Source organism: Nymphaea colorata, chromosome 7, assembly GCF_008831285.2.
Source record: "Nymphaea colorata isolate Beijing-Zhang1983 chromosome 7, ASM883128v2, whole genome shotgun sequence".
Lineage (NCBI taxonomy): Eukaryota > Viridiplantae > Streptophyta > Magnoliopsida > Nymphaeales > Nymphaeaceae > Nymphaea > Nymphaea colorata.
In genome coordinates, this window is record NC_045144.1 from 3,380,488 (window position 1) to 3,394,070 (window position 13,583).

The 13,583-nt window shown below is 37.2% G+C and overlaps 1 protein-coding gene across 6 annotated transcripts; it reads right to left on the bottom strand.

Annotated features, from left to right (window-relative positions):
• Positions 1-7,159: 7,159 nt before the first annotated feature.
• On the bottom strand, positions 7,160-12,591 carry LOC116256975 (putative methyltransferase At1g22800, mitochondrial). 6 transcript variants are annotated; one of them, XR_004173271.2, is made up of 12 exons: positions 12,142-12,591; positions 11,950-12,030; positions 11,299-11,377; positions 10,496-10,634; positions 10,297-10,366; positions 10,113-10,201; positions 9,942-10,020; positions 9,230-9,317; positions 7,964-8,028; positions 7,783-7,872; positions 7,523-7,710; positions 7,160-7,389 (listed from the first exon to the last, which is right to left on the bottom strand). XR_004173271.2 is itself a non-coding variant. In XM_050078922.1 (11 exons), exons 1-11 carry the CDS (start codon positions 12,289-12,291, stop codon positions 7,579-7,581), a joined length of 999 nt encoding a protein of 332 aa, XP_049934879.1. In that variant the 5' UTR covers positions 12,292-12,591; the 3' UTR covers positions 7,196-7,578. The 6 variants fall into 6 exon arrangements, 5 of the variants coding, with proteins under 5 accessions (XP_049934879.1, XP_049934878.1, XP_031489395.1 ...); XM_050078922.1 differs by having other exon boundaries at positions 7,196-7,710; positions 9,269-9,317; positions 10,137-10,201; XM_050078921.1 differs by having other exon boundaries at positions 7,196-7,710; positions 9,269-9,317.
• Between the last annotated feature and the right edge of the window lie 992 nt (positions 12,592-13,583).

The window sequence follows — 13,583 nt, forward strand, 5'->3', positions numbered from 1 at the left end:
AGTATTCCTTCCAAAAGAAACTCAAGAACATGGGGTCACTGTCGCTGGTGATCGATCGGGCATTCCATGCAACTTCCCAACATTGTCTTGGAATGCCTTGGCAACCGTCTTTGCTGTGTAGGGATGGAGAGAGCTACGAAATGGGCATACTTTGATAATTTGTCAACCAAAACCAGAATCACAGTTTTACCATGAGAGGAGGTAAGCCTTCCACAACATCCATAGATATATCTTCCCAAATCCGTTCTGGAATCGACAGGGGCTATAGCAGGCCAGTAGGTTTCATGGTTTCTCGTTGGCAGACATCACACCCCTTGATAAAATCTCTAATCATTTTCTTCGTGCCCAACTAGTAAAAGCTTGAATGCATACGCTTGTAGGTCCCCTCAGCGCTGTCATGGCTTGATGCGTAGGTGTCATGATAGTGCCTCATGATCGTATGCTACATTGGACTGGGGTGGAACAAAAATGCGCCCCTGGTAATATAAATATGGCGGTTTCCACTAGTAGCCATAGCTCCTCCATGAACTGGTTCGTAGCTGCAATTTAATACGCTGGACTGAAGTCAACTCTCATTGGGCTTGGCAAATTTGATCCCATAGGTCAGTCTACACCTGCGACAAAGCATCGGTTTATTTTTTGTACCATCAAGCTTCTAAAGAGAGCATCAGCAGCCGCATTCTCCTTCCCCTTGCAGTATCACACTTCAAACTCAAATCCCATCAGTTTCAGCAACCATTTCTGCAATGTTGGGGTAAGGTTCTGCTGTCAGCAGACAGAATCACAGGCTGTTGTGGTAGTTAGCACTAGGAATCTACGCCCCAATAGGTAAAGCCTCCATTTCAAGACTCCTAACACTATGGCGATGAGTTCCTTCTCATATGCTGATTTTGCACTGAAGGACACTCCCATGGCCTTACTGAAGTATGCAATCAGGTGCTCCTTCTGACTCAGCAATGCCAATTCTGAGGTCAGATGCATTTGACTCCACCACAAATTGCTGTTGGAAATCGGGCGTATGAAGCATAGGGGCAGTGGTAATCGCCTGTTTCAAGGCGCTGAAGGCCTGCTCTGATGCAGAGCTCCACTTGAACTGTCCCTGCTTGGTTAGGGCTGTGAGAGGTGTGACCAGTATTTCAAATCCACGCACAAATTTTCTGTAGTAGCCCACCAGGCCCAAGAAGGCCGTCAATTCTTTTTAAGCAGGGTTGTCTCCATTCCCTTACCACAGCAATTTTCTCTTCCTCTATTTGCACATGTCTGTGGCCAACGACATGTCCCAGGTATGATAGCTGGTCAGTCCCAAATTGGCATTTAGACAGCCTCGCCTGCAGCTGGTGGTGCTGCAACTTGGTCAGCACCTTGTGCAGGTGCCGTAGGTGTTCTTCATCAAGAGAAGGCAACTCTTCAGACATTAAAATTTAGCTTCTAATAGTTTTATACTCGGGGAATAAAGTGGTAAGGAGTTCAAAGATTTTTGTTGTTCATACATTTTTTCTTTGGTCCTAAGTTTTTAGGCATACTCATAATAAAATCTAATTCATCCTACATACCTTGGAGGTCTCCAAGTTGGTCGCTGAATGACTAATTTTGTTTTTTGAGTTCCCAAAAGTTATTGGACAGTTGGTACATGCAATCAATGTTGTTTTCGCTATAAAGAACCTTGGCCTTCTTGCATATTTGCTCTACAGTTTCGGTGAAGTAAAATCCCTAAGCATCCTTTGGCTCTATTGAATTGATTAATCAGGTCATGACCAAGTGGTTGATAAACTTCATTCTTTGTATGAGGGATCCGTCTTTGCTGGCTTGCAAATATCTCCATTGACATAGTTGAACTTGTTTCTCCCACTCAGATACAATAAGGTTGAATTGGACTAAGCTAGATAGTTGCTGCCATTGAGAAGAACAAACATGATTTTGTTGGCAGGGCTTGACTGCTCCTGCACAACAATTTTTTCTACCACATGGTTTGTGGGTTTCATTGCTTGGTCCTTTCATCATGACATTGAGGAAGATGAGATTGATGAACGTCACTAGAATAAGCAAAACCTTTGTTGTCATACCAAGTTGTGAAGTTGCGAAAGAAGAGGAAACACACAAGATTAACATGGTTCAGTCCTTAGGACCTACATCTACGGTACAAACCAGCACACCAGCTGTTTTCTTCTTTCTCATTATGTTACAAGTCCATTAATACATGATGAATAGCAAGTCCTGCACAAGGAAAACACTCAAGAAAAGAGCCATTTGCTCACAAATGGTAATAAACAACCCATTATGGTATGTGGACTACAAACAAAAAACTTTCAACTATGGAAATAGAACGTTGCATAGCTATGCTGGATGATGAGCTCATTTGAACAAAGTTTGAACATACTGCAATCAAAACAGATGATGAGCATTAGAGATAGATTTGGATTCAATATAGCTAGAAAGGTAACATGCTTAAACCCAAAACCAAACCATTTGCACCCTAGATCGGAATATCATTGGCTTATGGCCTCATTGTTACTGATATTTTGGATATGATGTCGGTTTTTTGAACTTACATGGCAGTTATACTAGCTCTTACTGTAACTTTAATCTTCTTATAAGATGAATCTGCTCATGTTTTAATAGTTTTGATCATATAAGAAAAGGGACCAACCAACTCATGGGGGCTTATGTATGATGGAGCCAGAAATTTCTTGTTAAGGGGCACTAGCAATAAATTTTAAATTTTTTAGAAGCGTCAACATGTAAATGAGAAAAATTGCTTTGAAGGATCAATATAAAAATAAGTATTTTTTGTGAGTCCATATGGACAATTTCTCACATTGTACCTGCACATGCCTCTATCACTGCCTAGGTAACGTGAGTGCAAACTGGTACTAAGGTCAAGAGATAATGTCCCCACACAAATGCCCCGATGCAGTCCTAAACTCTTGGGGCAAAGGAACAAGTGCTGAGTTTGGTCTCTCATGGAAGTACCTTCAAGTCACGTCTTTAAAGTTGAAGTTAAGAAAAATACAAAGAGAGTAACAACAAAGAAATTCAATGTAGCTAAAGCTTTATTGGAAATCATACGTAAAAAATTGCATGCTGTGATAAGGACTATATGCACAAATGCTTTATTCCTTACTAAAATGTGAAGATAGTTGAGGGAGGGATCACATAATTTGTTGGGGAGCTTGTTGTCTTTCGAACCATCCTTTGCTTATATTTTCAAGGTTAAGTGTGATGATTGTAACCTCAAACACCAAATTAGAGTAGCCTTGGACTCAGAGGCATGGGGAGGGGTGAAGTTTCAGCTTTCTTTTCCAAGTAGTAGTTCGTAATCTTTTTGCTAACTTGTAACAACAAATTGGAATAGATATCATTATTAGGCACATATGCCATTATCGAAAAGATATGTTCCGATAGCTAAGGATGTATAATTTATTCACACTGGACGTCTCACTGAACTCCTTAACAAAAAATCAGATGTGGAAAAAACATTTAACATCCAATTAAGCAGTCAAATTGAATTCAGCTTAAAAAAATGACGTATGATTGGATGCAGATTTAAGTAAATATCTAGTCAGATTTGAATTCGGATTTAATTTTAAAAAATATCATATATCCAATATCCATGTTCTTAATATATTATAATGTGGGTTGGAGTTGGTTTAAAAGTAAGATTCGAGTTTGCCGGTTAATTTAAAGTAAAATTTGGATTCAGAATCAAATATAGTATAGACTTTTCTGCATATATATTTGAATTTGAATTAAAACCTGAAATACATGAACATTGATAAAACATAAATTGTACATCTGATTCGATTATATTCCATTAACATCCTTGGTTCTCCTTACATCCGATTCGATTCTAGGCCTTTAACATCCCTGGTTCTCCTTAGTAATATGAGCATCGTACTGAGCACTTGTCAAATCAAAGCGTCTGCAGATTAATATGACTCGGCTACTGCTAGCTTGTTAATATTTTTCATTTTGAGAAAATGAATTAGAAATGCCTACAATTTTGAGAAAAAGAACAATATTTGTCAGCATTTTATTGGAAACGGAGTTCATAAGGTACAATTTGACAACATTAGAAAATGGTATGACCTGTTGCAATTTTTTCACAATTGACCTTTTCTAAGATCATATAAACTTATTATTGAAATATATCAAATAAATAAATATAAAAGCTACCTGCAGTACCAACAATGAATGAACCCATTAACATATTTAAGTAACTTAACAAATATCACATAATTTTTTTTTTTAAGTTCTCTTCAGTCATTCAATAAAGACGATGTTTTCAAATCCGTGGTTTGCTAGAGAATAAATAAATTTTAGGGCATGTTTGGATACACTTCATAATCTAGGTTTCAGAGGAAAAATATTGTTTTGCTTCCAAAACCTAGTTTTGGGGTTGTTTGGGTGCGCTTGAAACTGCGTTGCGAAGAAACCTGGTTTCAACAAAAACTCGTTTTCAACAATGTTTTGAAGAACTTGATTTTGTTCGCCCAAAACATCGTTTTAGCCTTCGATTTTGGTGTGCAAGGCCAAAACTTCATGGGGTAACCTATTCATTGATGTTTTTAGTTGCGATGCACTAGCTTCAATGATGAGGGTGGACGATCGTCTCCTTGGTGCTCTCTCCACTGACTGGAAGGATGATGGTGATGAAGATTGGCATGTATGGTTGGTGAGAAGCAGAAATTTTGAGGCCGGCACATAGCCTGCATGGCTCACCTATGAAAGCAAATGAATGATGATGGACTGAAGGGCCAGCGAATGAATGATAAGTTCCATGGCATGCATAATTATTTTATGCAAGTAATATTATGGCAGGCCATTCTTTTGGAGGTCGACATGTGGTGCAATGTCCCTAACACTTGTGAACAAGAAGGAGTCATTGTGAAGCTGCAAGGAGTTGGGGACGACTACCTTTCGCTTTCTCCTATAGGCAAATCTGTATCATCTAATATCATCTAAAATAGTGCTTGATGGAAGTGTGTGAGCTGACTAGCCAATACTAGTCGTGAATGCTTATTTAGTTTTTGAGTCCTATTTTTTTTTCCTTTTCCCTTTAGAAGAGAAGCTTCTTTGTGTGGTTTTTTGAACACCTATTTGTGATGTGTGTTTTGCATTTTTGGTTACATATATGTTTCAGTTGTAGGTTCTAAATTCTTATCTTCACATTTGAAAAATATGTGTCTACGAGAATAAATTTAAAAGGTTTTATTTATAAAATCCCAAAAGAGACTGATTTAATGCATTGTTTTGTTGGAGATTATTTCTGCCATACAAATGTCGGCACTTTCCTCTGCATATGTATAGTACAACTTGACAGCATCGTGATGCACATTTTGCTAATGTATTTGTGTATCATTGTTAGGTTATCTATACACTCCCGTTCAGTTTGTAAAAACCATATAATAGTTTAGGAAGTTGTGCAATAGAATTTGATTAGACATATCAGAAGAATACGTGAAAAAATAAATAGGCTTTCTAAAATCCACTTTCCTACCAAAATAAATACTTTGAAAGCCCTATTTGGTTCCTTTTTCTGTAGAACTTTTACATGATTTTAAAATTTTCCTTTATATAACAAGAGTGCTGAAAAATTTAAATTTTGATTCTTCATAATCTTAATTTCCTTAAAACAAGAAAAGCACTTCATTTTGGTATATTTACTTTTGAAAAAGAGCATTATACCCTAAGAGTTTGAAACTGTCCAAAACAGAAAATTTTGTCTTCTGTTGAGGGTAGAAATTCTTCACTCTCTTCATGGGTTGAATACTGAATTTGGACCTAAGTTGTGGCCTGAAGGTTCTTTATCTTTATAGAATCAACCCATAGTTTTTCAAATTTCTTAGAACTCTAAGTGATTTTTGGTTTAATTTTAAATTATTCAAACAAAATTCTGAACTTCTGATTTTTCGGCTCCATGAATTTTTTGTTCCCTACAGGAAATAGGTAACTATCTGTTACCTTTGGGTTGTTAAATTATAAATACGGGAAGCCATTCTAAAAAAGAAATTGTCCACGCTATCAAAATATGGTTAACCAACTCTTTCCAATGGGCTCAATTACAAAAGTGTCGAAATTGGTTTTGGTTGTCACCTTAATTAAGTCACAACACCAGTGGGTTGGTTGGTGTTTCTATTACCATCTCCTTTGCTTTGGTTGTTGTGCGTCTCAAACTCCTTCACTTTTGTTCCCTGCAATTTTTTAACTTTGTGTTCACCTCAACTTCTCCTTTGGTTAGGTTCTCATTGTTAGAACTCTCAACTTCAAAATGAAACTGTTTTTTGTTTCTTCATCTTACTGTGACATTGAATTGTTGGTGGTTTCATTTTTAGATGAGCTAGTAGTCTGTGACATAGTTGGTGGCTGCTAGTTTGTGGAAACCGTTCTACCAAGGACAAGTTGGTGGATGGCTGGTGAAACAATTTTAGTTGTGTAGAGATCTCAACTTCAAAATTTTAGTAATGAGAAAGCTCAGTACTGGAGTGTTGTCATGAAATGAGGAAGACTTTCCATTGAGGAATGAAATCATAAACAAGAAGATCTGAGCCTCTAGTAATAAAACTTTCAAGTAGGGCTGGGCATAAAAATTGGGCATCGGGCCAGGCTGGGCCAGCCCGATTATCATGAATCAAGTTAGGCCTGACTGAACTAAAACTAGGCCCATTACCCGTCCCATTAGGAGTTGGGCCGGGCCGGGCCGGGCCTGTCCCATGGATTAATGGGTACCAGGCCGTTCTGGCCTGGCCCCATATTTATTAATATTTTTTTATAAACCCACCATTGAAGGTGGGCAGGGACCACACAAATGAGACGGTTTAAATTTGTGATAAAAACATGCCTTGGTTTAAATTTAACAAAAGCACTCATTTGTATGTGTTGGGTTGAGTTCCGGAACTGAGTTAAAAATTGACTACATTTTTTTATAAGAGGAATCAACCATACGCAAAAAGTATTTCGGTCTTTTTCCATTTTCCAACTCTGGTGAAGACAGATTTAATTAAAATGCTATCCAAGTAGTTAAACATAGAGTTATTAATAGCCAATGAAGGAAGGAATTTCTGGTTTTCATGGAATGATCTTCAGAACTATTTTAGAGTGGACAGCACTTACATGGCCAACTATATTTGCAATATGTAATGGCAACAATTGCACTGTTGAAAATCACAATGCACCTCTCATTACCAAACAAGAAGCATTCAAACTTAAGTTGCCTAAATTACCAGACTGACATGTACATGTGGCTATTCTTTGAAAAAGAGGTGAAACAACGTGATTCACTTAAACCCGTGACAGGAAAATCCAATGCTGTTGTGGTCGTCGCCATGGCCCTTTCTCCTTGGAAGTGTGGTGTTGTAAAAGCTCTACTCCATGAAAATATAAATCACATACCTGAACCCCAACCGAAACCACTTAGAGCTGAACAAGGCCATTACTAACCAACTGCAATTTGATACAGGATTCGTATGCACATTTTGCATCATATTTTTGAACTAAAGCATTCAGATTACACAAATATTAGTACCTAAAACTGAACTTGCTGCAAGGAATATTTGCAGTAACAGGAAGAGTAGAGCAGCATTAACCAGGACCATCCACAGTCGAGTCAGAACCAAAATGTTTCTTAATGTCTTCAAAGGAGACAGTTGCAGAACCTCTCCTTTTAGCCTTCTGCTGAGAAGGATGTTCTCTCCAGCCAGTCATGTAAAAGACCTGAAAAGGGCAGAATGGTATCAAAACCAAAAGCCTAATATTGACCAGAGAAGTGTCTCGAGATAATCAAACCTGAAATGTCGCTGGGACAGTCCCATCCTCAGCTGCAAACATGGACTGGTAAACAGCAGCAGTTGCCAAAGCAGTTTCTCTCTTTAAAATCTAAACAAATTTTAACGGCAGATCAAATGTTCAAAACGCATTAGCAGTTATCAAATACAGAAAGGAGTTTAGATTACTCATAGACTCTCACATGATTTCTCTGCAAGAGTGCATTTGTTTCCCCCATTTCCCGAAGATGCTCAATGAGCTCCAAAGCTGGCAGACAATAACAGCAAAAAAAAGGATGCTGAATGAACTAAAATGAAATTCTACTGTTTCATAAATACTTATAATTCTAATACATACATGATTAACAAGAATGTGGTAAAAAAGAAAGTGTCAACAAATACACAGAAAATTATAAAGCATATAATATTACATTGTCATAAGCATCTACATACCACCAAAACTGCCACCATAAACCACATTCACAAATCCCAATAAAAGAAAACATGTTAATGAAGAAAATTTCAGCACAATTAAAAGTCATGTGATAACTTTTGAAAAACCATGAGCAAGATTTGGCATGTACAGAAGGTATATAGATGTGAGCCACGTGAAACACCAATTTTCACACAAATGTTAGAAAGGGATATATTCAGAAAATGATCGTTCCATTGAAGACTGCACTTCAAGCATACAAGTACTAGTCGCTATGCAAAGAAATAGCAAATAATAAAATTATTATGAAAATAACACGTTAGAAAAAGAAATACAGGTGTCAGTTCCACAGTTATTAAATATTGGCAAACTTTTGGATTTCATGCAAAATACCAGGATTGCTTCAGCCAATTTTTTTCATTCCATATGCCATATTCTCAAAATGCCAGCCTAAATCATATTTTTGTTGTTAACAACAAACGGTTAAAACATTTGAATCAAACTCATTTGGTAAAAACCTCACATAGTAGTTTTGACCGACATTCATTTAACAGCCTATTTAATAGCTTAAACCTCATTCGATGAAAATCACATAATTCAGTAACCTATTTAATGGCTGAAGCTCAGCTCAAGTAACTGCATCGTGTGAACCCCTCGTGTCCACTATATGTTGCTTGAAGTAAAGAAGACAAAGGTATTCAATTCATACAAAATGCAGTTTTAGTCGTACACAAAACATGAAAGTTTTAAGTAATTATTAGTGTCTCATTATTAAAAATTTCTATTCTTTTCCAGAGAAAATCATCTTTTCAAAAATCTTCCAAGAGTTTCTCTTGCCAAAAATTTTCTAAAATCAAGATTTGTGATTCAGACCTTCACCAGAACTCTGATGTTTCATTAGATACATAACATGATGTACATAATATATAAAGTGTGTTTAGGATATCCAAGTATAAGACTGAATCACAAGTTCGCAAAATATGAAAAGATCAGAGAATTAAATGAACACATTGAAAAGGCAGCTAATTGCATGTACCACTATCATATCTGACAACATACTCATCAACATCAACACCTGGAAGAGTGAAACCTGCTCTTGTCAACAGATTACCAGCATCCCTAACCTGAAGGCAAGTCCTTGTAAGTGTCATCAGCTATAGCATGAAAAAAAGGCAAGAAGGAAACACACATCTTCAAGTAATCTACTCGTGATATTATGTAGAGCACATTTAATGGTGTAATATAAAAAAACATTATAATTGAGTTGCTTAATCTTATCACATGTAACAGTTTAATTTCATAATTTTTTTCATTTATTCATAGAATTATCATAAAAGAAATTATATTTACATTAGAAATTGTATTCTAGGGTCTTTCTTATATCATGTTTTGAAAAGAGGCAGTTCATTTTGGCTGCTTATATATGAGAAAAGAATTAACCACACCTCTTTTAATTAGTAGCTATTTTAGATCCCAAGCAAAAAGAAATATACTAGCGAGTGTTTTTCATTGACTTAAATTGATAGGTGAGTTGAATACATTTACCAGGTAGGGACCTACTATAAAGAGCATAGACCAATGTGTGCAAATACACACACAAACACACGCACACAGACTCTTCATTTTCTGTTCTTGATATGCTTAATTTGCTAATTTTTTATCACAAGCATAAGGCCAGCAATAACATGTTAGAAACTTAGAATATACTAGCCAAGGAATACAGAAGTTTCCTAAGTGCAGCAACAAACCTGTGCTAGAGGAGAATTTCGAGGACTGATACCCCCCTCCCTTTCCATTTGTGCCACAGTACATGCAATTCTTAGCTCCCTGTGGTAAAGAAGGTCTTGAAACTTCAAATTGTGGTTGCAAAGTAAGTGCTGATGCATAAATTTGAGAGAGAGAATGATAGAGAGGATAACTCAAAAGAGAAAACTAATAATAACTTAAGTGTTTCTCCTCCCAGAATAGCAGCCAAAAATAGTCCGTCAGGCTTCAAAGCTAATCTACTCTGCCAAAAAATGTCACCAATGATCACTAGCATATTGGAGTGGGTAGATAAAATTTTCCAAAAGAAGAAAAAAATAATTGATGAAAAAGAATTACTTGTATCATGGCTCCAGGAAGATCGTTAGTCCAATGAAGCCCCAAACAACTTACAATTAAATCTAAAGAGCTTCAGCAAATAAAAAAAAAAAAATTATTAGCTAAACAAAAAATGAGGAACTTCAAAATTCGATATCAAACTAGACTCTATGAAATGTTTCAACAGAAAACATACTCCGCATGGAAAATTTATCCATACCTTTCCTTAAATGGCAAAAATTCTTCATCGCCCACAAGAAAGAATGTTTTCATAGTAGAATCACATGCACCTTCAACATCTCTGCACTTTCTGATCATGTCATATGACATATCCATCATAAAAAGCTCTTGAACCCCACCTGACAAAATACAATTTCTTTAATTTTGAAAGAGTATGTTAGTCGACAAAAAACAAGGAAAGTTACATGAAATATTAAAGCATCACTAAACGTAATCGCCTTTCTTTGTCTTGATAATCATGTTAGCGATCCATCCGCTCACACTCAACTTGAAATCCCTAAGTTTTAGGGCTTCTCCTTATTGAAAAGTAGATAAATCCAGAAACGCAGTATCACCTCAGCATTTTACCATCATAATAAAGGACAATCTGTCAAAAAATGTCTTGCAGGTAGCATCTGAACAATTGTATAGAGTCATCGTTAAATGGAAAATTCTCTTTGGTCACCCTAAATGTAGAATTTAAAATTCCATGTTAAGGACACTGCAGTTTTTATTGTTCAAAATATAGCACCCAATTCCTTCACCAGTTCACCTTCAACAAATCCACCCAACCATAAGATATAGGGACGGCAAGAACCATTTTAAGCTTAGTTTTGGGATAAGAACAGAATAACGAAAGCATTAGCTGGCAACCCCAAGATAGAACTAGAAATGGTCACCTGCATTGAGTAATCATAGACGGAAGAAGCCAACAGCAAAATCATAAACAAAAGTCACCAGTAACTAGCAAGCACCCATGTCTAAACAGGAAATTGTTACATCAAATGGCACAGCAGTGATTACCACGTCCATGGAGCGTACGTCTCACAGCTGCTAAGGATCCTCCCAAGCACAGTGCAGTGGAAAATGATCGTTTACAGTCCTGTACAAGTCAAAATTGTCAAGATCTTTTGAACTTCCTAGGTCGTACTAACTAAAGACTATCTCTATAGATACACATACAGTAAGTGAATATCTGTATGAACAAACACATAGAGGTTCATCAAACGTGTAAATTGACAAGCAGTTGGTACAGAGGTTTTGTAATGAGACAACATTCTCTAATTTAAAGCATGATTTTCATTGGCATATTAGATACCTTTTAAAAATCTCAATGGAAACTTAGTTTACTAGTGTTCACGACAAAATTTACATCCAGTATGAACTGTTTAGTAGCTTAAACTTCTACACATTAGCTGTCAAAAAATAAGAAATGTTGAAGAAGAGAATCGTCCATTTCTCAATACTAATCCTTTTGAGTGACCAGATTAGCCAGGGGAAATATATGATCCTTTCATTACAATAATATTCATCAGAAGTTTTTTGAAATAAGATAAAACACTTGATGGTGGATTTTTGTTCATCTTGAAAAGGAAAAGGAATATATTCATCAACATATTTGTTCGGCATTGAAGGCCAAATGCCCAAAATCCTGTCAGGTCACCTGCTCCTCACCTGCAATCGATCCAGAAGGTTTTCTGCAACCGCATCGACTAAGGCATCTTTGCTCCCCATCAACCATGCTGCTCGATCACGCTGCACCCAATACTCGACGATTAATGGGAAGCCATTCCCGCGTTGCTTTCGATCAAGTTACAACTAATTATAGCAAGAACGCCACAAGAAAACAAAAGAGAAAGGGCATACTTGCTTCCTCTTGAGATCCCGGTCGAAGATCTTGATCTTCGAGGGCTGGAACTCGGGGTCTCCTGAAGCAGCACCGACAAAGAAGCGCGTTGAAGGAAAGTGGGGAAGGAGGGTGCTGGTGCGGCGCACCAGGCGGAAGAGTGGATGCATCACTCCTGTCAGGTGCGAATGAGCGAGAAGAAGAGAACGTGTTTGAAGTTTACTTCACCATCAATGCCATCTCCTCGCACCCAATTAGTTTCAGGAAGAACCGTTGTCGTTGGTGGATATGGAAGTCGTCGGATTCACCTCTGCAATTCACTCAACATGCAATTTATTTTAACGCAGATGCAGAGGCCCAACTTCTCACGCAGAGAGAGAGAGAGAGAGAGAGAGAGAGAGAGATCGACGAACCCGACGGTCCTTAAGCGGACTCGATTTTGGGCTCTGGCTGAAGCGAAAATCTTTCGACTCCAGTCCTTTTCTCAGATTGAACGTCTTGTTTCAATTTTAAGTATAAACAATTTTAAGTATAAACATTAATTTGGTATTTCAATTATCTGTTTGATAAATAAGATTTGGGTTTAACTAGATTTAAGCTAATATCGACACCGTTGACATTCTCTGTGTCCGGGAAATTTGAGCCATCGCAAATGAACCCACAACTAATCCAGTTCGGCTTAATTAAAGCCCTTCCTCAACAAAAGATCTGGTAAACAATCTGTTGATTTAAGTCAGGCTTTTCATAGTTCCTTTCAATAATGATCTCAATAAAGTCTCAACTCTGTCCCATCATGTGGATTTCCTTGAACTTTGCTTATTACCAAACTACTCAATATTGGTATTTCCTGTGGTTGATAGCCTCTGATTTGAGATTCATGACTGCATTAAAAGGTGTGCTTTGGAATATTGATGTTGGTTAACAAGGAACTTAAATCCAACATTAAATATAAAAAATCATGGATTTACGGTCGAACTGGAGAGATGCAACCTTAAATCCACCGATATGACATCCTAGTGATCTCAGATCCCTGCGAATATGAGATCCGTACTGAAACAAACACACCCTAAACTCCTTTCCCTTTCCTACTTCGTTGAAGGAAAAAAAAAAAAGGTTTTCACTATGAACAATGCTGCTTTTGCTGGCTGGTATCTCGAGTTATAATTAAAAGACGTGATGAGATGAATCCTCATCTCGTAGCTACGCAGATTTGGGGAGAAGCAAATTGGAGAGTACAAAGAGGCAAAGAGTGAAGGCATCTTGGATGAAGACATCTTGGGAACCAAGAAAAACGTTTCACAAATCAAGAGAAACGTTTTAAATACCAAGGCATTTAGAATTAATTCCTCTTATCCAAAAACTATTATAAATAGGTGTGTTATGGAAGGAAACCCCAAGTCGTGTAAAAGTGGGTGTGGCTGAATAGAGAAAATCATTTTTTTTTTTGTGGATGTAGGTTCTC